Here is a 26,817-nt window from a genome sequence, read left to right as displayed (position 1 = left end):
AGATGAGGACGTTGCGGGGAAGGAGGCACATGCACATTGAAGAAGACCGTGGGGCCTCAGCCTTCCCGAACCCAGCCTGGACCACATCAACCCTTAGGTTTCCGCAGTCCTCGTAATTCAAGATCATTCTAAGAAACACAGCACAGGCCACTTACCCTGTTAGCACCACCACGAAGTCCATCACATTCCAACCATTCCTCAAGTAAGAGCCTTTATGGAAGGCAAACCCAAGGGCAATGATTTTAATTCCAGCCTCAAAACAAAAAATTCCAATGAAGTATGGTTCTGTGTCATCCTGGAAGGGAGAAAAGGTAAGGTCAGTGTCTTTAGCTTGGCAGAGGGTGGCATGAACAGGGAACCAGCCCACTCAGATAAGTGCACCCACTTCCCCTCACCTCTCCTGACCTTCCAGCACTCACTGCCCTCCACTGCATCCTGCCTGGAGTTACCCTGTCCAAAGGCTTTTGCAAGAAAAACAGAAACATGGAGAAGACACCTCCTTCTTTCCTTTTGGCCAACTTTACACACTTGCTGGCCAAACAGAATTGTTTGTTTGGATGTGAGCTGTTTAGTAGGGCAGCCACATGTGGCTACTTAAATTTAAATGAATTTAAATGAAATAAAATGAAATATTCAGTTCTGCAGCCACACTAGCCACATTTCCAGTGGCTACCATATTGGACAGTGCAGATGGAGGACATTTCTATCACTGCAGAAAGTTCTAGAAGAAAGCACTTGTTTAGAATGTTTTCTTGTCACCTGTATCATTCAGGCCCTTGTGCCTGGTCCCTGTGCATTGACCTCACCCCCAAATCTGACATTTGCGATGGTTCTAGGCTGGTATGCACCAGTACAGCTGTTCAGGTTGCTAAAATATTGGAATCAACGCTTCTGCACTGGCTGGTAAATGGCCAATGTCCCAACTCCCAGCCCCTTGCCAGACCTCCTGCCAGATCTGGCTTCCAGCTGATAGTCTATAGTACTTGGAATTAAGCTATAAGCTCCGCTCCATCAGAGCCCCTACATGGATGTTTCCCCATGTGTTATGGCAATGGTTCTCAGGCTTCAATCATTTGCATTCTGCTTTCATGAGTGTTTGCATGCCAGCTTGCCACCAGTACTACTAATTGTTTACCATTCTTTCAACAGACTCTTTTTACTTAGCTTGATTGTAAGCAAGGACAAACAAAAAAAGTCCTGAAATCATAGTTTTTCTGGGCTAGTTATCTATTTTTAGGATATACATTATAATATGTAACTATTAAAATTTAAAAGCCTTGAGATCATTAATACTTTGTGGATTAGGAATGAGTGGATTCTAACATCTCTCTCTCCCTACACTTGAGTTATGACAGCTGGCTTTGAAATGGTGATGGAAAGGAGAGAGGTCTCCTTCTTGGCAGTGTCAGAATGCCAGGAGGGGAAGCAGGGGGCTGGGGGATGGCTAGGGGCATCGAGAAAGATCTTAGTACTAGTTTACAGCTCTGCAGAGTTTCACCAAATCATCAACTGGATTTTGAATGTCCCTCCAGAGCTCATATTCATATATAGGAAATGCTGGGGATAGAAGAACGAGCTAAATGACATCCCAAGCAAGCTACCAGGCAGAAGTCAGAATGTGGGACATTCCTTAGAGCAACTGGACTGGTTTCTGCAGGGTCAATGGCAGGAGGGAAAATAAGTGCTTTAGATTAAAAGTCTTAAGCAACCTAAAATCTAGACCACGTTTGGGTCTTGGTTCAAATGACCTGTAAAATGCCATTTCTGAAACAATCACGGATATTTGATTAGTGGCTGGGTCTTTGATGAGTCCCAGGAACCACTGTTGTGTTGGGTGTAAACATCTCACTGGGGTGACGTAAGAAAGTGCCCATATTTATTTTTTGGCCGTGCCACACGGCTTGCAGGATCTTAGTTCCCCAACCAGAAATTGAACATAGGTCACAGCAGCGAAAGCGCCAAGTCCTAACCACTGGACCGCCAGGGAATTCCCAGAAAGTGCCCATATTTTTAGCAATGCAGACTTAAGTAGATGGCAGTGAACAGACATTTTGTCTGGGATTTGCCTTAAAATACTTTGGCCAAGAAAGACAAACCAAGGAAGTAAAAAGGGACAGAAAATATGAAATGAGGCAAAATCTTGACAGTTGTTGAATCTGAATGATGGGCTCATGAGGGGTTCACAGTACTGTTCTCTGTGTATTTGTGTATGGTCAACATTTTTCACAAGAATTTTGTTTTGGTTTTATTTGCTTATTTATATTTTTATTTTAATTTTTTTGGATGCGCCTTGGGGTGTTCAAGATCTTAGTTCCCCGACCAGGGATTGAACCCGAGCCCTGGCAGTGAAAGCGCTGAGTCCTAACCACTGGACGGCTAGGGAATTCCTAAGAATTTTGTTTTGAATGTGACTTTTCATGGACGAGGTGACCACTCTCACCCACCCCGCTCCAGATTGACATGAGATCTGCTGGGGGGTGAGAGTGGAGGATGGGCAGTGAGGACATCTCTCTCCCCAGATTACTGTGTTCATGAAATTTAGGCTCCCCAGGTAGGGGGCCCACGATCCGGTTCTTGGTGCCAAGACGGAGAGCCCACTCTGCCCTCGGCTCCCATGGCCACACCAGTTTGCCACCAAAGCAAAGAAGAGACCTCCCCTAGAGAGACTTCACTCACCAGTCGTTCAGACATCGGGGTCTTGTCATCATCAGGTAGGTGTTGCTCCAGGGCGAGGACAATGCAGTTTGCTATGATGGTGGCTAAAATCATATATTCAAAGGGAGTATCACAGAATTAAGGAAAATCTTTCCAGCTTTGCTTAGGTTCAAAGCACAGTTGAGTGGAAGGTACAGAGATGTCCCCTGTGCCCCTGTCCCCCACATAGGCACAGCCTCCCCTGTTATCAACATACCCCACCAGAGTGGCACATCTGTTACAATCGATGAACCTACATTGACACATCATGATCACCCAAAGTCCATAGCTTACATGACGGTTCATTCTTGGTGTTGTACACTCCATGAGCCTGAGCAAACGTCTAATGACATGGATCCACCATTATAGCCTGATACAGAGTAGTTTCACTGCCCTGGAAACCTGGCAGATGACTTTGTAAGGAAAATGTGGACATTCTTCCTCCATTTCACCTCCAACCTTCACTGGACAAATATTAATTCAGCACCTACTGTGTATCAGGTCCTGTTCTGGGCACTAGGGACACAGCTGCCCTTGTGGAGGAGAAGTGATTAAGTGAGATAAGCACATTATACACTACATTAAAAGATGGTGAATGCTATAGAGAGAAAAAGCAGGAAAGGAGACCGGTGGTTGCAATTTAAAATACAGTAATCATACCAAACGTAAAATAGACAGCTAGTGGGAAGCAGCCACATAGCACAGGGAGACCAGCTCAATGCTTTGTGACCACCTAGAGGGGTGGGATAGGGAGGGTGGGAGGGAGGGAGATGCAAGAGGGAGGAGATATGGGAATATATGTATATGTATAGCTGATTCACTTTGTTATAAAGCAGAAACTAACACACCATTGTAAAGCAATTATACTCCAATAAAGATGTTAAAAAATTATATTAAAATTTTAAAGCTAAAAAAAAATACAGTAATCAGATCTGATATCAAAAGCAAGAGCAACAAAAGAAAAAATAGATAAATTGGACTCGGCCAAAATTTAAAATTCTGTGAGCCAAAGGGCATTGTCAGTAAAGTGAAAAAACAAAAGCAAAAAACCAACCAACAGAATGAGAGAAAGTACTTGCAAATCAGATATCTGGTAAGGGTCTGGTAACAGAATATATAAAGAACACTTACAACTCAACAACAAAACAATAAGCCAATTAAATAACAGGCAAAGGGCTTGAAGAGACATTTCTCCAAAGAGGATTAGGAAAATGCAAATCAAAACCGCAATGATAGGGCTTCCCTGGTGGCGCAGTGGTTGAGAGCCCGCCTGCCGATGCAGGGACACGGGTTCGTGCCCCGGTCCGGGAAGATCCCACATGCCGTGGAGCAGCTGGGCCCGTGAGCCATGGCCGCTGAGCCTGCGCGTCCGGAGCCTGTGCTCCGCAATGGGAGGGGCCACAACAGTGAGAGGCCCACGTACTGCAAAAAAACAAAACAAAACAAAAAAACCCCACAATGAGATGCCACTTCACATCCACTAGGATGACTAGAATGAAAAAAACAGAAAACAGTAAGTGTTGGTGAGAATGTGAGAAATTGGAACCACTATACATTGCTGGTGGGAATGTAAAAACAGTGCTGTCACTGAGGAAAATAGTTTGATGGCTCCTCAAAAAGTTAAAACACAGAATTACCATATGATCCAGCAATTCCACTCCTAGCTATACACCCAAAGAATTGGAAAACCGGTACTCAGATACGTGTTCACAGCATCAATATTCACAATAGCCAAAAGGTGGAAAGAGCCCAAATGTCCATCAGTGAATGAATAGTTAAACAAAATGTGGTATATCCATAGAATGGAATATTATTCAGCCATAAAAATGAAGTACTAACACATGCTACGATGTAGATGAACCTTGAAAACATTATGCTAAGTCAAAGAAGCCGTACACAAAAGACCACATATTGTATGAATTCCATTGATATGAAATGTCCATAATGGGAAAATGCACAATCAGAAAGCAGATTGGTGGTTGTCCAGGGCTGGGGGAGGGGAAAACGGTAAGTAGCTACTTCATGTTTTGGAACTAGATAAAGGTGATAGCTGAACAACCTTCTGAATGTACTGAATGCTACTGAATTAGTCACTTAAAAATGATTAGTACTGTTCTGTGAACTTTACCTCAATAAAAAATAATATGGTGGTCAGGGCAAGTGTCCGAGAAGCAGACCTTTCAAGATCTGAGGGAGGGAAGGGATGGTCGGTCCATATGGCTATTTCCAGATGTACATTCCCTCTCTCTCTAGGCACAAACTCCTCCCTGCATCCTGGGAACTCTCCTCCGGGTTGACGAGGCTACCAGATAGTCCCACTGGAGGGTCTGCCCTTGGGGAGGGTCTGTCCTGCTCACTTCATATTAGGGACTGATCTGCTGATCAGTTGGTAAACCAGAATATCCCTGTCCCCCTGCCAGATCTGCAGAAGCACCCTCAGGCCTATAGCCTTAGTAAACAAAGCTGCAAATCCCGAACAATGAACAAAATGGCAGTAAGAACATACATATCAATAATTACCTTAAATGGAAAGGAAACTAGCATAACAAAGCTGGTAATTTCTGAGAAGGAGGTTTAGGTGTGGAGAAATGGACGCTAGAGGGAGAAAGCCATAGGGTATTGGTGACTCTGGAGCAGGAGTTCCCAACTTCTGCACTACTGACATTTGCGGGTGATCATTCTCTTTGTGTGTGTGTGGTGGGGGGAGGGCTGTCCTGTATATAGTAGGGTGTTGAGCAGCATCCCTGGCCTCCACCCACTAGATGCCAGTAGCATCTCCTCTCCAGTTATGACAACCAAAACTTATGACAACCAAAAGTCATCTCCAGATATTGCCAAGTATCCCCTGGGAACACTGAAATCCACTGTTTTGCAGAAAGATCAAATAGCATGTCTTGAACTTGGCCACGTTAAACTACTGCCCTCCTCCCAGCTTTCTCTCTTACGAACTTAACTAGCCTCAGTCTCCTGTCTGGCCCTTAGAGTTACATTTGGCATCTTGGAAGCTCTGTAAAAACCAAGGGATCTGGGGCTTCCCTGGTGGCGCAGTGGTTGAGAGTCCGCCTGCCGATGCAGGGGACACGGGTTCGTGCCCCGGTCCGGGAGGATCCCACATGCCGCGGAGCGGCTGAGCCCGTGAGCCGTGGCCGCTGAGCCTGCGCATCTGGAGCCTGTGCTCCACAACGGGAGAGGCCACAACAGTGAGAGGCCCACGTACCGCAAAAAAAAAAAAAACAAAACACAACACAAAACCAAGGGATCTTACAGGCTGGAGGAGGAGTTGGAGTGTATACCCACTTTCCAGGTGTGAAAACAAAGTCTAAAATAGACAACCTGGGAGTAAGAGTCTAAGTAAGCCGGGAAAACCAGGTCTTCTTTGTCACCAGCTTCAGCCTTTGCCTCCAGCTGAAAGCAGCTGAGCCACGCTCCACGCACACTTTGAAAAGCAAATCCAAGACTCAGGGCAATTTGGGGAGTCAACAAAAACCATCCTGCTGACGATCATCTCTGATTGGCTTCCTGCCTCCGAGCTGACAGTCATTAGAAGCACAGAGAACAAAGCTGGGCTGTGTTGCACAAATACTCCATTCTGTCTCACCCTGCAGCCCAGAAAATAAGAGACAATATTTGTACACAAAGAAGCAATGCCAAGCCCTTCCCTGGCCTCCCCTCGCGGAGCCTTCTGAAGCCATGATTTGAATCCGATGATTTCACTTCCCTTCCCTGCCAACTAGCTCCCTGTTAGCTTCCGCATGAAGCTGCCGCCTCACTTTTCAGGGCCCCCTGGCCTCCTGCCCCTAAACAGCTGGGATGTGACTTTCTCTGCATCAGATTCGAGCTGAGGTTCCAGGAAGAGTCCCAGAAGGCCAGGAGCAAGCTGCACTTTCAATGGGCTGCATTATCAGGCATTCAGTTGGCCGCTGTCACCTGGATTTCAGACCCAGAGCTCTTGGGTAAGACAAGGAAGCCTTAGTCAGCGTGGGGGCTGACAGAAAGTGGCTGCCCACTCCCACCTTATTTCTTTTTCTTATTTTTTTGTCAGACATGGGCACACTGGCTATCAAATGTCATCCCCCTCTCTGCACACACCCATGCACCCCGCCGGTGTCCACAGACACACGCCAAGTGGGTGCCTGCAACACTGACCTTACACCCTTGCTACCCAATGTGCGGTCCACGAACCAGCAGCATAGGCAACACCCGTTAGAAAAGCAGCATGTCAGGACCCACGGTGACCTGCTGAGTCAGAGATCTTGAGCAAGGTCTCCAGGGGCCCTGTGTGCACACTGAAGTTTGGGAAGTGCTGCCTTAGATCTATTTCAGGGGGAGGAGGAACCCAGGTAATTGTGGCTTTGAGTCATCCAGAAAGAAGTGGGGGCTCGCCTTTTTCCTCCAAGCCTTCTCCTCCATGTTCTGACCCCAGGAGGAGAATTCAGGAGGCCTGGACCAGTCTTCTGCCTCCCTGAAGGGGGCTGAAAAGAAACCCAAGCTCTTGATGGAACAAGAGAATGTTGGAATAAGACAAATACGCAGCAAAGAAGATTCTGGCTTACTGCACATGGAAATATTCACAGCCCTCCCATGGCTACCATCTCACTCAGAAGAAAAGTCAAAGTCCTCCCAGCAGCCAGCAAGGTCCTGCCCGACCGGCCCCCATCACCTCCCTGCCCTCATCTCCTCCATTCTCCCCCTCGTTCACTCAGCTGCAGCCCCACTGGCCTCCTCCCTCTTTCTCAAACACATGAGGCACATTCTACCGCCAGGGCCTTTGCACCTGCAATTCTCTCCCCTAGAATGCTCTTCCCCCCACACCCCCAGAGACCCACATGGTTCCCTCCCTTACTTCCTTTAGGTCTTTTCTCAAAGGTCATATGCTCAGTGAGCCTTTTACCCCCTTTCCCTACTTATTTTTTTTCCTTGGCCCTTGTCCCCAAACGTCTGCTATGTTTTTCTCCTTTATCTGGTTCACTGTTTCTCTCACCTATTAGACTATAAGCTCTGTGCAAGCAGGGATTTTTGTCTGCTTTGTTCTCAGCACCTAAGAGGAGATCTGTCACAGAGTAGGTGCTCAGTAAACACCTGTGGAAGGAAGGAAGGAAAGGTGAGTGGGTCTTGCTTTCCACATCTCTCCCCTCACCTCATCATGTGTCAAGTCTCCGTGGGCATACTAAGGATACAACCGGCTCCTTAAAATAGGCAGTGATGTGGCTGGTGCACAGACGCGAAGGTAGGGTACCGAGTTCTTGGCACAGGAGTTTCTCTCCCCAAGCAGAAGTCAAAGGTGGTCCAGGCAGGGGGAGGTGAGGCTTTCTCAGCCCAACCCTGAATCGTGCCTGATCCTCCCAATTTAGAAAGCCTGGGTTCTAACTCACAGCTGCGGTGAGCAATGCCTCTGCTAGCTGAGCTGAGCCTTCCCGCTCCCTGATTGGTTCAGGGAGAAAGCACCTGTGTCAGTGGTATCCAGAATAATCAGCCAGCCAAAGAGGCCAAGGAAGGGGGGAGGTGGATGAAAGGAAAGAAGCATCCCTGGTGGGAGGAAAAGCTGTCTCCTGAAATGGCTCATGGAAGTCAGGCTAGCAAACAGCCCTGCAGGCAAGTGCAGATACACAAAGCTTCCCCCACAATTAGATTGATCAGGACCCACAGAGGCCCCAGAGAGGGGCTCTGTGTGACACTGGAAACCACCAAGTGATTTCTTTGCAGGGAAGAAAGGCTGCATCTGTGAACAGGAGCTGCTCTTGGGATCCAGAACATCAAGGAAAATCAATTTGTAAAGTTGGCATGGCTGATGGTTCCAGCCCCTTAGCAAGACCTTGCAGAACGTCCAAATAATTCATCCTTCTCTCTGTGGTACCCGCCCCCCCCATTCCCATCTCATTTCCAGCCTCCTGTGGTTGGTGTGAAAAATCAGATCAGGTTTGTTAACTCATCAAGGTCTTGACACTACCATGGGGGCTGCCTGACGGGTATGTTCTGAGGAAACACATACTTCAATGAGTCAACCCAGCAGTTGAGCTTATGGGGAGAAGCCAAGTAGGTCTTATTTTCATGTTAGTTCCATGCTCGTCACAATTACCAGGAAAAGAGTAGGGGGTACCAGGGCCCTGAATGTATGGGTGTAGGACATATTCCTGGCTCTGCTAAACATGCCAATAACTCGGCAATAAGATCAATTATTATGGGGCCATAACAGGCACAACAACCTAATTACAGCTGCCGTTTACTGAGTGCTTCGTCGGGCAGACACCAAGCTAAGCACTCGTTGTTTCAGTTAATTCCTTGCCACAATTCTACAAGGTAGGTTCTATTGCAAGCCCCATTTTCCAGATAAAGAAATTAAGGGTCAGAGAGGATAAACACATTCCTCAAGGTCATACACGCAGTAGGGCTCGCTCCAAGATCCATGCTGGTGGTCCCCACCACAGACCACTCAACAGCTTCCCCTTACTTGTTAGAAGGTAGATGTTTTTGCCTTTATTTAAAAATTGGAGTTGGGGTACGCCTGGGGTGTTAACCATGGATGAGGCCAACTGGATCAGCCCTCGCCTGAGTTCCAACCACGGCCACAATTTAATGCAGTAGTTATCAACCACTGCATGCTGGTTCATACCTTCATAAGCCCATCCTGAATGGGTCATATTAACGAATAGTTCAACTTCGAACAATACAACTAGTCTCCCTCGAGCTCTCAGACATTGGCTTCGAACTCTCCAACACACAGTACTAACCAAAATCAAGCTAGAAAAGAGCTCTCCTCCAGCAGATCAACTTGAGACTGAAGGGTGATGATGAGCTAACAAGGGTAACTCTGGAGCGGCCCGGGATGGTTTCAGCACCACGGCCAGCGGCAAGAGGCGCAAGTTTAATCACACATCCTCCCAGACGTGGCAAGCTGGGGCAGGACAAGTAAACCCAGTGTCAAGTATTAACACGCTCCGAGACCATTGCAAAGGCCTACATTTAACATACACAGTAGAGGCATACACATGCAAAAAGATTCATTACGTCAGCAGGAAAATCAAATAGAGAAAATTAAAATCCCAACACTAGATAGATTTGATGTGCTGTTTGTTTTTTTAATATTATCCAAGGATTTTCAACACTTTGGTTCTGAAAAGAGAAGTCTATCCAGGGCAGCTAAATCATGCTTCTGCTCAGAAAATTGGAAGTATCTGCATGAGAAATTATACAGCAAAGTAGTTGAAAGGGTTTGGCGGTCAGACATGGTTTTGGACTTGGGCAAAGGAGTTTCCTTCCCCAAGCCTCAGCTTCCTCACATATATGTAATGTGAAAAGTAGCACCTACCTCATAGGGCTGCGTGAGAATGGAATGAGTGGATACACACAGTAATACACGCAGAACAGAGCATGGCATATAGTATGTACTCAGTAAATGTGAGTGTTTTGTTATGGTTCACTCTGGTTCCTGTGAGATTGGGAAGCTTTATATGCTTACGAAAGCATAATACAGGGTTCATCTCATCGTAATCATGCAATCAGTGTTCATTATTTTTATTTCAATTGCTGCTACCAGTATTATTAACTTTTCCTATTTCTTTTTTACCCATGTAAGTCTCATTCCCCTCCCGTCATTGGAGAGCCTAAACACCTACTCTCATCATGGCTGATGAGGTTGTCTCTCAAATCTGAAGTGTTTCCAGGAACAAAAACACGGTGAATGTGTGTGGTCCACTCTCTGAATATCAGGCTTAAAATAAATGTTGCAAAAAGATCCATCAGATATTTCACACACATGGGATCCTACAATACGTGACCTTTGGTGTCTGGCTTCCTTCACTTAGCATAATATTCTTGTGGTTCATCCACACTGTGGCATGGATCCATACTTCACTCATTCTTAAGGCTGAATAATATTCCATTGTACGGATATACCACAATTTGTTTAACCATTCACCCACTTTTGGGCTGTTTCGACATTTTGTTTATCTAGAATAGATGACTCCATAGAGACAGAATGCTGATTTGTGTTTGCCCAGGAGCCTGGAGGAGGCAGGAAATGCCTAATGGGTACAGGGTTTCCTTTTGGGGTGATGAAGATATTTTACAACTAGATAGAGGTGGTGGGTGCACAGCACTGTGAGTGTACTAAATGCCACTGAACTGTTCACTTTATTTTTTATTGAAGTATAGTTGATTTGCTGAACTGTTCACTTCAAAATGGGTAATTATGATATGCGAATCTCACCTCAATTTTTAAAAAAAATCCCTGTTGTTTATCCTTCTCCTTTTCCCCCCTTGATTCTCAGAGTTCGCCTCATATGCTTTTATTCACTGACTTTGGCAGGTAACTTTTTCCTCAGACAGCCCTCAAGATCCCTTTTCAAAAAATAAATGGTTTTAATTATAATAGGAATATGTGCTTATTGTATTTTTTTAGTTTTTAAAATTTATAATATATCATTTAAAAAGTGAAAAGTCCTTACACTACCCCGCTTCCCAGAGATAATCAATGCTAGTAGTTCGGTGTTTCTCTCTCAGATTCTCCCCTACACACATTCTTTGCACTGGCTGCTCTCTCTTCTACCTTCCCCCTAGTTAGGAGCAGGGCTTACTCTCTCACCTCCTTCAGGTTGTAATAAAACACCTCCTACACTGTTGGTGGGAATGTAAATTGGTGCAGCCACTATGGAAAACAGTATGGAGGTTCCTTAAGAAACTAAAAATAGAGCTACCATATGATCCAGCAATCCCAACTCCCGGGTATATATCCAGAAAAGCTGAAAACTCTAATTCGAAAAGATACATGCACCCCAATGTTCATGGCAGCACTATTTACAATAGCCAAGGCATGGAAGCAACCTAAGTGTCCACCAACAGATGAATAAAGATGTGGTATATACACACAATGGAATACTACACAGCTATAAAAAATAATGAAATATTGCCATTTGCAGCTACATGGATGGACCTAGAGATTATCACACTAAGTGAAATAAGTAAGACATACAAATATTAATATGTTATCACTTATATGTGGAATCTAAAAAACAATACAAATGAAGATATTTACAAAACAGAAACAGACTCACGTAGAAAACAAACTTATGGTTACCAAAGGGGAATGGGGGGGTGGGGGAAGGGATAAATTAGGACTATGGGATTAACAAATACATGCTACTATATATAAAATAGATAAACAACAGAATTTACTGTACAGCACAAGGAACTATATTCAATGTCTTGTAATAACTATAGTGGAAAAGAATCTGAAAAAGGATATGCATACATATATCTGAATCACTTTACTGTACACCTGAAACTAACACAATATTGTAAATCAACTATAGTTCAATTAAAAAAAAACAATTGTCTGGGCTTCCCTGGTGGCGCAGTGGTTGAGAGTCCGCCTGCCGATGCAGGGGACACGGGTTCGTGCCCCGGTCCGGGAAGATCCCACGTGCCGCGGAGCGGCTGGGCCCGTGAGCCATGGCCGCTGAGCCTGCGCGTCCCGAGCCTGTGCTCCTCAACGGGAGAGGCCACAACAGTGAGAGGCCCGCGTACCGCAAAAAAGAAAAAAAACAAAACAAAACAAAAAACACTGTCTTCCCACTGAGGCCTTCCCTGGCTACCAGATCTAAAATTCCAACCCTGTCAACATCTCCACCTCTCTGCCCTGTTTGTTTTTTGCTTGTTTGTTAGTTTTTAGCAACTTTTCACATTAAACAAATTAGGTCATTTATTTATCTTATTTATGTTGGTCTCCCTCACTGGAATGTCCACCCTAATTGGAGGGAGGTGGGGGGCTAAGGATTTGTTTGCCTTGTTCTTGATTGTATGCCCAGCAACTAGGACAGTACTAACACATAATAGGTGCTCAATAAATACTATCAAATGCATGAAAACGAGCATTCCAAATCGTGTTTTCCCTTTACAAAATTGGGATCGTGATACATAATGTTCTGTGATTTGCTGTGCCCCTCACCACAATGGACACATTTTCCATATCAGTGTATTGGACTTCCCTCTTTTAAAAGGCTGTGCAGTATTATCGTGAATGGATGCATCATTTATTTACTGTGCTCCTAAATGCTTCCAGTTTGTCTCTATTACAAGCAAAGCTGTGATGAATAATCTGACCATACATCCTTGTGTATCTGTGAGGACTTTTTCTGTGGGATAAATTCCAAGACATGGAATTGCTGGGTTAGAGGGGGTGCAGGGTGCACGCTTGACATTCTCATAGATACTGCCAAATCAACCCAGAGATTCACAGAGCTATATTTTACAGTGTTTTAGAAAGTGAAGTGAGTATGTGTGTTCATACTGAAATTAAATCCCTGATTTAAATGTAAAAATTGCTCTGTAACAAAAAGTTTAAATGTGGAAGAACTAACATGACTCATGGAAAACACACATACATACACACACATGCATGCACACACACACAGCGAAATGAAGTTCCCTTAATGAAAAAGAGAAAGGAAAGAAGTACCAAAACAAGTTTTGAGCAGGAGGTATTGGTTAATTTTAAACTCTTGGGGTCTGAGGCTCCAAATAAGGACTGAATACTTCTCTTTGTTTCTCTCTCTCTCTTTTTTCAGGACAGTAAAGTTCCCTGGACACATCTGAGTGATGTGAGATCTCTGTCTCCTGGTCCAATTTACAACCATGTTCCCTGGCATATTCACTCTACTAAGGGGAAGTCATTCTCCTGTCTCGTTGTACTGTCACCCCTGTGCAGTGGTCAGCAAAATTCTCCATTTCCTCAGCATCTTCTCAATATATTTCATCTACCCCTTGGCTTAAATTCAAACTTGAAAATTCCCTGAAGACCACCAACTCCTAGGCCAAGGGGGCCACTGGCAGCTTCAGATTAGTTTCCCCAAACAGTAGGAAAATCCAGCCCAGGGAGACATCTGCCATGATAGCCCTAAGTAAACAGTGAAGCCAAGGAGAAGAGCCCCAAGAAAGCAAGAGAGACAAAGAAGGACCCTCCCAATCCAGGTGAGGTGAAAAAGGTATGTAAGAACCCAGATGAGGTGAGTAAGGCCCCCTCAAACCCAGGTGCAGCCAAGGAGAAGGTCCCCAAGAAAGGCAGGAAGGCCAAGAAATTCCCTCTCCCAAACCACACAAGGCCACACAGGTCTCTCCCAGTGCCACCGGGCTCAGCAGGAAGTCCAAGGTCCAAGCCTCAGCAGCCAAGATGCTGAGGTCCACAGGAAAACAAAAGCTGGGAGTAAGACTTTGGTAGAGCCTGTAACTATGATCTTCAACTTCCATGTGGCGAGACCACTGTCCATGCTGGCCCCTCCCTTACCTGACCATTGGAGGACATCCTTACCTCCTCATCCAATGACCAATGTCAACTCCAAGCCACACACACCCAGAAGTGACACCAGCTACCTCCAGAATGCCCCTTCCCATCATCTTTCTCTTTAAGTACCACTCTTCTCCTCCCAGCTAACTTTTTAAACGCAAACGAACATCCATCCTATGAAGCCCCGCAACCTGCTGACCCCACCATTTCTCAGCACTCTCTCCTGCCTTCATCTCCTTCCTTGTCAACCTTATGTACGTTGGTTATATATCACTCCCTTGCCTCTCTTTCCATCCTGGAAAAAGCCTATCCTTGGATGAACCGAACCAGTTACTTTCCCAGGGTCTGTACAGAGTCACATTCCTGAACGAGATCAACGATCTGGGAGGATGACATTGAATTCATGATCCTAAACCTCGAAAGGTCATTCAAGAATTAGAGTATCCGGGCTTCCTTGGTGGCGCAGTGGTTGAGAGTCCGCCTGCCGATGCAGGGGACACGGGTTTGTGCCCTGGTCCGGGAAGATCCCACATGCCGCGGAGCGCCTGGGCCCGTGAGCCATGGCCGCTGAGCCTGTGCGTCCAGAGCCTGTGCTCCATAATGGGAGAGGCCACAACAGTGAGAGGCCCGCGTACCGCAAAAAAAAAAAAAAAAAAAAAAAAGAATTAGAGCATCCTAGGTGGAAAAGATACCAGCACCTATTGGTACACTGCTGGGAATAACCCAATTTAGAGAAATAAATATCCTCCCATCATTAGAAGCCCCACCCTTGACTTCAAATCTCCCTCCAGCCACCAAACCATTTCATTACTCCCCTTCATAAAGAAGGAGTTGACTACACATGTTGCCTCCACTTCGTCACCTCAAATTCTTCTTCTCTCTCCAGGCTGGCTTCTAGCCCCATCACATAATCAAAACTCTTATAGTGAGGATTGCCAAAGACCTCCAGGCTGCCAAATCCCAGGACCAGTTTTCTGTGCTCAGATTAATTGGTCATGCCCTCCTTTTGTGTTTTCCTACTATCCTTCTTGTCACTATTTCTCTGTTTCCCCTTCTCACTCCCCCTTTTCTACTAAATCTCTAAATGTTTGTCTTCCTTGGGGCTCAATCCCAGGCAGTCTTCCATTCTCTGCATCTACTTTCTAGGGAGTCTCATGCATTTTGATGTGTTTTGTCATCTCTTGCTGCTCTTGCCTCCCAAATATCTACTCACTGCTCTGCCCTGTGTCTTGGGAAAAGCAGGACTGACTCTGGTAAATGGCATTACCCAGCCTTCCTCATCTCCTGCCTTCTGGGCGGGTTTGGCCAATGAGAAGCACCAGCAAGATGACTGAAGGGAAGGAAGGGGAGTTGGGATATTTCTTCATCCCATTTCCTCCCTGCTCCAGAGTGAGGTTCTGGCTATGGATGTGTCCTTTTGCACCTTCTCAGAGACATCTCAAACTTCATAGGCACATCTGTATTCATTTCCTATAGCTGCTGTAATGAATTACCACAAACTGGGTGGCTTAAAGCCCACCCATAAAAACGCATAAAATAAATTTATTCCCTAACAGTTATACAGGCCAGGAACCCACAATTAAGGTATCGGCAAGACCAAGCTCCCTCCAAAGGGTTCTAGGGGAGGATCCTTTCTTGCTTCTTCCAGCTTCTGGTGGCTCTAGGTGTTTCTAGGCTTGTGGCAACATCACCCCAATCTCTACCCCCATATTCACATGACCTTCTCCTGGGTCTTCTATCCTCCTCATCTCTTCTACAAACACGTGTCATAGAATTTGCTCACCATTACATCCTCAGCACCCGTCTCAGTGCTGAGCTCATAGCAGGATCTCAATATATGTTTGTCAAGTGAGCGAATGAATCCCTACCTATTTCATTTCTCTCTATATCTCAACAGCAGTCCTTTCTAAATCTTCCTACTCTCCCAGCTGTTGCATTGGCAACCCGAGTTAAACAGATTTTCTGGAAAGCCCCAAGTCCCGGATGAAACCTCCTTCATTTGCTCCCCCACACACTTCTTCAAATATTTGGGTCTGCCCAGCCTTTTCCTCTGCTGGCCCTGCCATCCGTGAAGATTCTCCTTGAGGCTTTATCATTAAAAAATAAACCAATATATCCTCTGCCTCCAAAAGAAGCTTTTACTTTTGCAAACTCTATTGATTTAATCCTAGAGGCTGCTGGCAGCAGTCCCAGGAGCTTCATCAATGTGACAACACCCGGCACAGCCGGAACAGCAAGGAGGCTCAGCCAAGATCTTCTGCTTGGGTCTTCACTGATCCTGACTGAATCTCTCACAATGATGAAGAAGGATTTACAGTAGGGGACAGGATATTTGCAATTGCTCCAGGATCCTGCTTAGGTGAGCAAAAGGAAATGTCTTCAAGCTTGAGGCACTTCAGAGTTCTTTGTTAATTTGCTACTATAGCTGATTCCCAGGGGGTGCTAAGCAAGCAAGAAACCAAAGATAATGGAGGAACGCTGCAGGTTCTAGAACTTGAGTATAAACTCCCTGGTGGGGTGAGCAGGAGTAGAACAGACAAAGGGGAGGTGGGGAAAAGGAAGCTGAAGATGGCAAGAGTGAAAACGGGGGTTCATTCATCCCTCAGCGGATACTAAGTGATCAGGGAAGGAGAGAAAAAAAAGTCACAGGAAGAAGGAGGTTGAGGGTGTCTGAATCAATGCCCAGGGGTTTAGAAACCATTCATCTCCCCAAAGGAAAACAATTCTTTCTCTATTTTTATTCAAGATTGAAAAACAGGGAAAGGACATAGAGTCTCCATAGGAAGAAAGCAAAAGGGAAATAATCTTTGTTAGCTGGAAACTTAAATGAGTATACATACCCCTCATCAGAAAATTGTGCTTAGATATTAGCCCAGATGATGAATATACGTTCTGAATATTCTACATCCTGCTGCAGTAACAAAAAACCTCCAAACCTTAGTGACTGAAAACATCACATGTCTATTTTCTTGCTCATGCTGTATGTCCAACGCAGATGAGATGAGGACTCTGTTCTATGCCATCCTCTCTCCAGCATCTAGTCTGAGGGAGGCTCGCTCTCTGTGCATGTGTGATGGTGGAGGCAAGAAAAAGGGAACATGGTGAATCATACACTGACTCTTAAAGCTTCTACCCAGAAGTGACACCTGTCACTTCCCCTAACATTCCACTGGCTAAAGCAAGTTACATGACCATGCCTATCTTCCAGGCGGTGGAGAAGAGACACTTTACTCTGTAACCAGAGAAGAACCAGAAACATTAGTTGAGCAAGGTGAAGGATTTCCACTTAGGAGGATTAAATGACTTGCCCAAAGTCAAAACAGCTTCAAAGGTGGCAGAAGTGGGATCAGAATTCAGAACCATATGGGCCATGTTCTTTAAGCTCTACCACCCTGCACATGACAAGACTTGAGAATAAAGTCTAGATAACTGTGAGGATAAATATCAATACAGTCAGGGGGGAGAAGGGACAAGGGAAGATAATGCATTGAGTGAGGAAGAGATGGAAGGAGACAGAAAGTTAACACCAGAGCATAAGTAAAGAGGTCTCATCTTTAGAAACCAAAACACATCACAAACATCAAGAAAGGGATGAAGAGTCTCACACTTAGAGAGAGAGGTCAACAGCAACAGAGAATGGAGCAGGGATTTGTATGAAGCCACATAAGGAAGTGGGGGCACAACCATGAAGAGAACGAGTATGCTTCTTGCTCTTGCCCTGAAAGTCGCCATCTTGGTTGAAGCTCTAAACACTAGTTTATGTAACAGCCTCAGGAAGCCAAGGCCAGGGCTTGCCAGAACTCCCATCAGCTGCATTGTCCTTCCCTGGACATTTTCCTGCACAGTTCTGGGAAATCTGGACCGGAGTTGGATGGTGTTCCAGAACGGATGGTGCTGGCTTGGCCCTTCTGAGTACTCCTCCCCCACCCATACCCAAGCCAGTCAGGAAGTGTCAAAGATCTGGCTCTACTGTACACCCAGGCAGCAAGTGGCAATTCTAAATAGATGGGTAGGCCAGTTTAGCATTAGAGCGAGGCTTCTGGAAAGCACTCACCATCACTGCCAACACATCATAGGCATTTCAGCTGTGAGCACCTAGTATGTGCTACCTATGTGCTTTCTGCACATTAATTCACTGAGCCCTCACCACCTATCTATCCAAAAATCTTACAGGTCAACCTTCAAGTTACAGCCAGAACTGGTGGTTGCCAGGAACTGGGGGGTAGCAGGGGAGAGAGAATGGGAAGTGACTAGTAAAGGGTATAAGATTTCTTTTTGGGGCGATCAAGTGTTGTGAAACTAAAAGAGGTGGTGGTTGCACAGCACTGTGAACGTACTAATGGCGACTGAATTGTACACCTCAAAATAGTAAATGTTATATATATTTTACCACAAAAGAAAATTTTTTAAATTGTTGCCAGGATCCAACCACTCATTATCTCCACAGCTAACAGCCTAGTCCCGCCCCCACTTGCCTAAACCAGCACTGTCACTTCCTCCCTAATCCCAAGTTTCTGCCCTTCCCCCCACCAAGGTCTGCTCCCCGCACAGTGGCCAGAGGAGCCTGTGAACATCTGAGTCAGGTCGTGTCCCTCCTTTGCTCAGAACTCTCTATGGCTCCTACCTTACAGCAGAAGCCAAAGTCCTCCCTATAGTCCACAAGGCCCTGCACCACCTGCCCTGTCATCTCCCTGCCCTTACCTCCTCCCACTCTCCCCTTTGCTCACTCCCTTCAGCCACACCAGCCTCCTTGCTATTCCTCCAACATGTCAAGCATGACCTTACCTCAGGGCCTTTGCACCTGCTGTTCCCTCTTCCCTCAGACATCCTTGTGGCTTCCTCCTCACTTCTTTTGAGTCTTGAATCAAATGCTACCTCCTCAGTGAGGCCTTATCTAATATAGAAACTGGTCTCCCCACCCCTTGTTCTCCTCCATTGCCCTTATAATCTTCTAGAGTACAAGGCAATTTACTTATTATTTTGTTTGTTGCTTATCCTATGTCTCTCCCACCGAGGATGTAAGCCCATGTGGGCAAGGACTTTTGCCTGCTTCTTGTTTCTAGAACAATGCCTTGCCCACTGTATATATTTGATCAGTATTCACAAAATGAATATACAGCCCTATGAGGTGGAGACTATTTTCCATCCAATTAACAGAGCAGTAAAACTGAGGCTCATTACCAAACACAGTCTGAGCTCACAGCTCAGGTTCTCAACCACAATGATTGACTTTTATTGTTAAACATGCAGCAAGGATCAATTGAGCACCTACTATATGCCAGGTGGTGCCCTAAGTGCTGGGGATACGACAGAGGACAAAACAGACAAAGCTCACCTCTCATGGAGGTGACGTAGAACCTAGCTTAGTGCTTTCCTGCCCTAACTCTCACCTGCCTTCACGTTTGGCTCCAACAGCGGCCCCTGGACCACATGGTTAGAGATGCCCTAAGAAATAGACTGTCTGTGTGATCTACCAGCTCTCCACAGTGCTTCTGTGTCGGCTTTTATGATAATTTGTCATTGTATGACATCACATGATATTTTATGACACTGTATGACAGTGATTCATCAACCCCGCCATCTTTATGATCAACCGCGAACTCCCTAAGCTCAGAGACATCATGACAACTTTCTTTTCATCCCATGTTTGCTGATTTATGGATGAATGGAGCACGGAGAGCTGCCTCCTTCAAGAAGCAGCCCTTGATTTTTCCTCTTCATCTCTCTGTCCTTGGAAACCTAACTAACCACATCCCTGGAGCTGTTTTACAAATATTTGTGTTGTTGTGGGTTTTTTCCTTCCATTTTCCTGGGAGTAGAGAGCTCTGCCCAGAATGCCACCTGCACCCCTACAAAATAACATACATTGTGATAAGTGCTCTGAGGAATGATGAGGGGGAGACCTAATTTAGACTTGGGGCTGGTGGCGACTGGGTCAGGAAAGGCTCTCTGAGGATGTACCATTTAATGGGAGACCTAAAGGATTTATAAGGATTCTCCAAGTGAAGAGTTGGGGGAAGGTACAAGAATTTCACAGTGGCTTTATTCATAATGGACAAAACAATAATAAATGTCCATCAACAGATCAATGGATAAGCAAACTGAGATATTTCTATGTGATGAAATAGTACTCAGCAATAAAAATGAATGAAGCTGTAGTGCTCACTCATCCAGCACACATTTATTGGCCACCTATATGTGCCAGGTGCTGTTCTAGAAGGTTCTAGTCCACACTGGTGGACACAACCAATAAAACTGCCTGCCGTTGTGGAGGTCACGGTAAAGTGGCGAGACAGACAGCTAGAGCATGCCAAAGGGAGAAATAAAGCAGGGGAGTGGGTGGGAAGTGCTGGGTGGGCAATTTAAAATCATGTGCATGCTGAGAAGGTGGCCTTTGGGTAGAGACCTGGAGGGGGTGACGGAGAAGCCATGAGGTTGTCTGGGGGAAGGAGGGTCCAGGCAGAGGGAAGAGGCCAGTGTGGCAGGAGCTGGTGAGTGTGGCGGGGGGGGGGGGGGGGGGGGGGGGGGGGGATTGCTGTGGGGAAAGGAGCTTGGAGATCCTCATGGGTTTCCCTGAGGCAGAGAAACTCAGCAATGGGCAAGGAGCAGTGTGAGGTAGGGGTCTGCTACCCTCACTCTGCATGTCTTATCGGACAAACAAGCCTGGTGTTAGGAGAGAGTATACATTCCTTGGCCTGACACGCTTTCCTAAAAGACCAGAACAAAGAAGAAAAAGAAAGTCTGGTCTTGTGAGAAAGGAAGGGAAAAGAAGGATCTAAACAGAGGAACACAGAAAAGAAATTGCTGACATATATTAATACTTACTATACCAGGTCTTGGCAAACTACGGCCCATGGTGTGTTTTTATAAATAAAGTTTTATTGGAAAACAGCCACAGCTGTTTGTTTACATATTGTCCATGGGTGTCTCTGCTCCACCAGCAGAGCTGCATGGCTCCGACAGAGGTTTATAGCCCACAAAGCTTCAGATCTTTACTATCTGGCCTGTTGCAGAAAAAGTTTGCTGGCTCCTGTACTATAATAATAACACAGAACTACATATTAATACGTTAAGTATTTACAGCATGTGTTTATATCTTACTATATAACTCTATAATATAAAATGATGTAATTACAATTATAATTAACATCTATATTAAGTGCTTATCATGTGCTGGGCACTGGACGAAGCTCTTTTGCCTACATTATTGCATTAAATCTGTTCAGTAACACATTGAATTAGGACATTATCATTACTGCTGTTATTGATTAAGAAGAGCACAGGCTCTGGAGCCGAGAGAGCCTGGATTCAAACCCCACCTGAGCTGCTCGTGGGGTAGGAAGCCTCAGACAAGCTACTGAACCTCTCTGTCCTGGTTTTCTCTTTTGCTACATGGGATGATGACAATGGTACCCACCCCTTAAGGCATTGAGAGGATGAATTTAATTGATACAAGTGAGGTGCTTACCCTATTGTCCAGGACTCTTGTTACTATGACTGTGTTTATTGACAGATGAGGAAACTGGAGCACAGGGAGGGGAGGTCACTTGCCCAAGCCAGCCAGGGGGTCCAGTAGAGATCTGAATCTGTTCTGCCATTACTGTCAGAAGCAGGGATGCGGCAAAGTTGGGAAGAAGGTGATGAAAACCAGGAACCATGGAGCTCATGAGAGGTGGACCCCACACACCGCCATGGAGGACTTGGGTCTGACCACCTCTCTTCTCATTGTTGTCCTGGATCTTGGAGTGATTGGACGAAGGAGGGGACCTGGCCGGTTGGCTGCCAGAGGCGATGAGGGGCTGCTCTTCTGCTCTCCGTGGAGGGGAGGAGAGGCCAGTTAAGCTTGAATGGAGGAAGTCAAGACAGTGCTGCCCTCATCATCACAGAGCCTTGGGGGATTCAAAGAAGTAGGTGAGGCTGGGAGGGGACAGGCCATTGTTACAGTCGCTGGGCTGACCTTGCAGGAGGCTAGAGATGGGGATCCACTGCTAACACAGCCGGACCAAATTGGGGTGGGGTGGGTGCGAGCCATTGTTAGCACATCTGGGCTGCAATTTCACTTGTGCACCTACTTCTGGCTGCCAAAGAGAGGAGGGAGCAGATGTGGGGTTGGAGAGTTGCTTCCTGCCGGTAGGACCAGAGTCCACCTTCCTGGGCTCAGCCTGAAGGGCCTCTCCTAGGTTTCACCTCCAGCAAGACAGTCACTTTCTTTGGGCAGGAAGCTGCCCTCTCTGACCCCATCCACGCACCTTCCCCCACCACAGCCTTGGTTTAAGCCAAGGGCCTTGCCAGGGGCACAGACTGTCTGCTGACACCCAAACTATTGGCTGTCTGAGCAGAGGGCCCCACACTCAAGCCTGGCATAAAACTCAACACCTTTCAAGGACACCAAAACATTTCCTCTGAAAGGGAAAGAACTCTCAGGGTGAGGAAAGACTAAAGGAGGTATTCGCATGCAGAGAGAACCAATAATCACGCCACCACCAGCAACAATAATAATAGCAGAAGAGTAGTTTTTTGTTTTTTGTTTTTTTTGCCACCTGGGAACCTGATTTCTCCTTGTGTAAAAGACAATGTGATGTGTCCACCAAACCTCCTCCTCCTGGATGCACACATGGACTCAATGTCCAGGTACGCTCTGCAGTTAGGTGAGCCATGGTACGGGCTGTCTTCTGTTACCCAATATCCATTCTTCCTCCTTCTCCACTCTGCTATACCCAGGGAGGCTGACCTGTGCAGACAGCCTCATTGAGCTCCTTATCCTCTGGCTTCCAGGTGGGTTTGGACAATGGGGATCCCTGGTGGGATATGGGGGAAGGGCATGAAGTTGGGGCATTTATTCTGTTGGCTTCCTCAGGTTACAGCTCCTGTGGGGCAGCTGTTCCTCCCTCCCTCTCTGCTTTGGTAACTGCCCGCCCATGTCTCTTAATTCAATTCTTGATGTGTCTTCTGTTTCCTACTGAAGCCCTCTCTGGTACACACCATGGGACAAAATTTTGGGCGATTACTGGCAGAAATGAGGTTCACTACTTCTAGATGTGACTCACCAAAACCTCCTGTGTGAGCCTTCCTAATCTCCCTACAGGCTAGAAGCAAGACTTACAAGTGCTTACGGGATAGTAGAGCCACAAGATGGAAAGAGCCTGGGCCCTGGAATCACAATGTGGAAGGCCACCTGCTGATTATCCGACTGGGCTTTAGGTAAGTGAGAAGTACATTCTTGCTGTACTAAGCCACTGAAGATGTGAGGGTTGTTTTTTACACCAGCTAGTGCACCCTAATACACCTTTAAAAGGACCATTCCTCTTCCCCATTCCCGTGGAGTTGGCTCCACCCCCAACGCCAGAGACCCAATGATGTGACTCAAGCCTAAGTCAATCAGAGCACCCCTTCCCCCACAGTGATTGGTTCAGGCATGAGCACATAACCCCAGCACAGCCAATCAAAATCAATAAATCATTTGATGAGCATGCTGGGAGGATGGCTGGGAAAAAGAATCACTTTGGAGAGGACCAAAGGTCTGGAACTGCAGGCATGTCCCGTCCACATGGAGAATGGAGCCAATTTCAAAAAGCAGAGCCCAGAAACCAAAGCCTAATGATGTCATCTGATTTGTGGATCCAGACAAGCCAGAAGTGGGTCACTTTCTATACTCTTCTGTCTCATAGGCTAGTCAACTCCTCTATTCTTGCTTAAGTCCCTTTGAGTTTTTTGCTCCTTGCAGCTGAAGGGCACTAATGAATTCATGTAGGTAAATGTAATGAGTCCTCACTATGTGTCAGGCACAAAGCTTAGAGATAGGTATTTTATTTTAATTCTCATTTTACAGTCAAGGGACCTGAAGCCCTGTATATTACAGAGGAGCACTCTAGTAGGAAACGGTTTGCAAAAGAGTATTTTGTGATGTTATAAAAACAGAACTGGGCCAGAAGCCAAGGTACTGAATTCCAATCCCAAAACCAACATTTTTTGGTGAGATCTCAAGTATGCCCTAAAGCAAAGTAAAACTGATATAAAAACCCTCGTCTCTCTCCCTCACTCATCTCATTAGGGTTAGTTGGGGTGACACATGACGCAATAGCTAATCAGCGTTTTGAAGGAAAAACTATCAACTCATTGTTCATAAATAACATATTGTTATTAACAAGTGGTCACTGTTGAATTAAATCCAGAAAACCCTGGGGGCCAGGGGCTGTCCAGTGACTCTCTCGGCTAGATTTCCAAGGACCATCTGTGGCAAATATATCCTTCAGAGCAAATATCCTTGGCAGGAACACAAACTGCTTTCCTCACCCAGAAAACTCAACCAGAAAAGGAACAGAGATAAAGAGAGGGGAGAGGGAGGGGGGAAATTATGCCAGCTCAAAATATCTTTCAATCTGACCAGTGAATTCTATTTCCACAGCCACCATCCCAATCTAAGGCACACTGTCTCTTCCTTGAAGGACTACAATGATATCCTCACAGGTCTCATGGTTTTCTTTCTTGCTCCCATAGAATTCATCCTCCACACAGCAGTCAGTGGGGCTGTTCACAGATATAATCTCATTGCATTGCTACTCCAGTGACCAGACAGTGCCTTTGAAATGAATACCAAATTTTTAATCATCGACCACAGGACCTTGGCACATGCTGTTCCCTCCGGGAAGAACATCTTTCCCACCACTCCTGCCCTCTCTATATCAGAGTTCCACTAAAGACTCGCCACTGGTGAGTCTTATCACTGCTTATCACCACTGTGGGGGTTTATCACCACTTCCTTGGGGGAGGTTTTCTTTTTCAATATTTATTTATTTGGCTGTGCCAGGTCTTAGTTGCAGCATGCAGGATCTTTAGTTGCGGCATGCAGGATCTTTTAGTTGCGGCATGCAGGATCTCGTTCCCGGACCAGGGATCAAACCTGGGCCCCCTGCATTGGGAGCACAGAGTCTTAACCACTGGACCACCAGGGAAGTCCCGGGGGAGGTTGTTTTATGTGTTCCTCTCAGAGCAAGCTGGATTTGTCCTTCCTAAAACCTTGTAGCATTTATAGTTGTAACTTAAGTGGCCATAGCTATTTACCTGTCATCCTTGCCACACTATAAGCTCCACGAAAGCACTGACTGCATCTGCCATGTTCATCATTGTAACCCAGTACCTTGTATATAGTTGGCACTCAATAAATATGTGTGGTTTGACTGGCTGAGCATGAAAACAGACAAGACCAAAAGAGGTAAAAGTTAAACAGTCAGAGAGGTTGTCTTGCAGATCATTGAGGCAAGGATGGACTTTTTAATAAATGGTGCTGGGACAACTCTTATGGAATAAAAAGGAAATCAGACCCCTACCTCACACTATACACAAAAATCAATTTCATGCTGATCAAAGACATACAATGAGCAAAACTGTAGAAGTTTTAGAAACAATATGACCTCAGGGTAGAAACAATTTTATTAAATAAGATGCAAACCCCACAAACTGTAAAGGAAAAGATTTCTAAATTCAACCACAATAAAATTAAGAACTGGTATTGATCAAAAGATGTCATAAAAAAGACCAAAAGACAAGCTAAGAGAAGATACTGCACAGCATATAATGATAAAGGACCAGTTTCCAGAATACATAAGGATCACCTACAGATCAATAGGAAGAAAAAAAAAAAAAATCAAACAACCCAATAAAAAAAAAGTGAACAGGGCATGAAGAGGCATTTCATAAAAGAAGAAACTTGAACAGCCAATAAACGTATTAAAATATGTTTACCCATTTTTGTAATCAGGTAACACAAACTCAAATCACCATGAGAAATCACCACACATCCACCAGAAAGGTTGCAGTTAAAAAGCCACCAAGTGTTGGTAAGGATATGGAGCCACTTGAATGCTCAGCTACTGTTGGCAGGAGTGTAAATTAGCACAAACACTTTGCAAGAACAGTTTGGCAGTATTTAGTCAAATTGAAGACGCACTAATCTTAATATCCAGCGCTTTTGCATCGAGGCATGTACCTTTAAGAGACTCTTGCACACGTGCGGCAAAACCCATAACAACTAGCAACGTTGCTTTTCCAGCAGCCAAAAGAGAACAGACTCACATGTTCATCATCAGTGAACAAGTACGACCACGAAGGAGCCGCGGCCACCACAATAAGAATGGATCTTACCAATGTAATTGTGAGCCAATGAGGTAAAATACAAAATAATTCATATCACATAATTTTAAATTTATAAAGTTCAAAACCATGAAACATTTAACTATATTGCATACCTAGGTGGTAAAACCACAAAGAAAAGCAAGCTAAGGATTCCCATAAAATCCTCAATAGTGGTTCATCCGGGAGGGGTTGTGATGGGGTTGTGATGGGGGATGGGCATATGGGAGAATCTGAGGAGATGGCCGTGTTCTGGCCCTTGACCTGGATGAAAGGCATTTTTTTTTTAATTGAAGTATAGTTGATTTACAATGTTGTGTTAGTTTCAGGTATACAGCAAATTGATTCTGTTATACATATAAATATATATCTATTTTTTCTCAGATTCTTTTCCACTATAGGTTATATGAAATATAGTTCCCTGTGCTATTCAGTAGGACCTTGTTGTTTATCTCTTTATATACAGTAGTGTGTATCTGTTAACCCCAAATGACTAATTTATCCCCCCCTCTTCCCCTTTGGTAACCATAAATTTGCTCTCTATGTCTGTGAGTTTACTTCTGTTTTGTAAATAAGTTCATTTGTATCATAACATGGTTTTTAAAATGTTCATCTATGTTCCTACACTCTTTTCTAGGTTTGTTTTCTCCCTCACTTCCCCCAATACATACACACACACACACACACACACACACACACACACACACACACACACA

The 26,817-nt window shown here is 45.3% G+C and overlaps 1 protein-coding gene across 1 annotated transcript in view; it reads right to left on the bottom strand.

Moving 5' to 3' along the window:
- Positions 1-26,817, bottom strand: part of CACNA1A (calcium voltage-gated channel subunit alpha1 A) — a 316,609-nt gene that overhangs the window by 191,009 nt on the left and 98,783 nt on the right. Inside the window, exons 3-4 of the mRNA XM_029216768.1 lie at positions 2,677-2,782; positions 156-295 (exon numbers count right to left, since the gene is read on the bottom strand). Of these exons, the coding sequence (XP_029072601.1) occupies positions 156-295; positions 2,677-2,782 (246 nt within the window). The remainder of the gene's footprint in view (positions 1-155; positions 296-2,676; positions 2,783-26,817) is intronic.

The sequence above is a fragment of the Monodon monoceros genome, unplaced genomic scaffold, assembly GCF_005190385.1.
Source record: "Monodon monoceros isolate NGI ecotype Baffin Bay Population unplaced genomic scaffold, NGI_Narwhal_1 Super_Scaffold_12, whole genome shotgun sequence".
NCBI lineage: Eukaryota > Metazoa > Chordata > Mammalia > Artiodactyla > Monodontidae > Monodon > Monodon monoceros.
The sequence above is the reverse complement of the archived record's forward strand: the minus strand, read 5'-3'. Positions and strand labels throughout refer to the sequence as shown.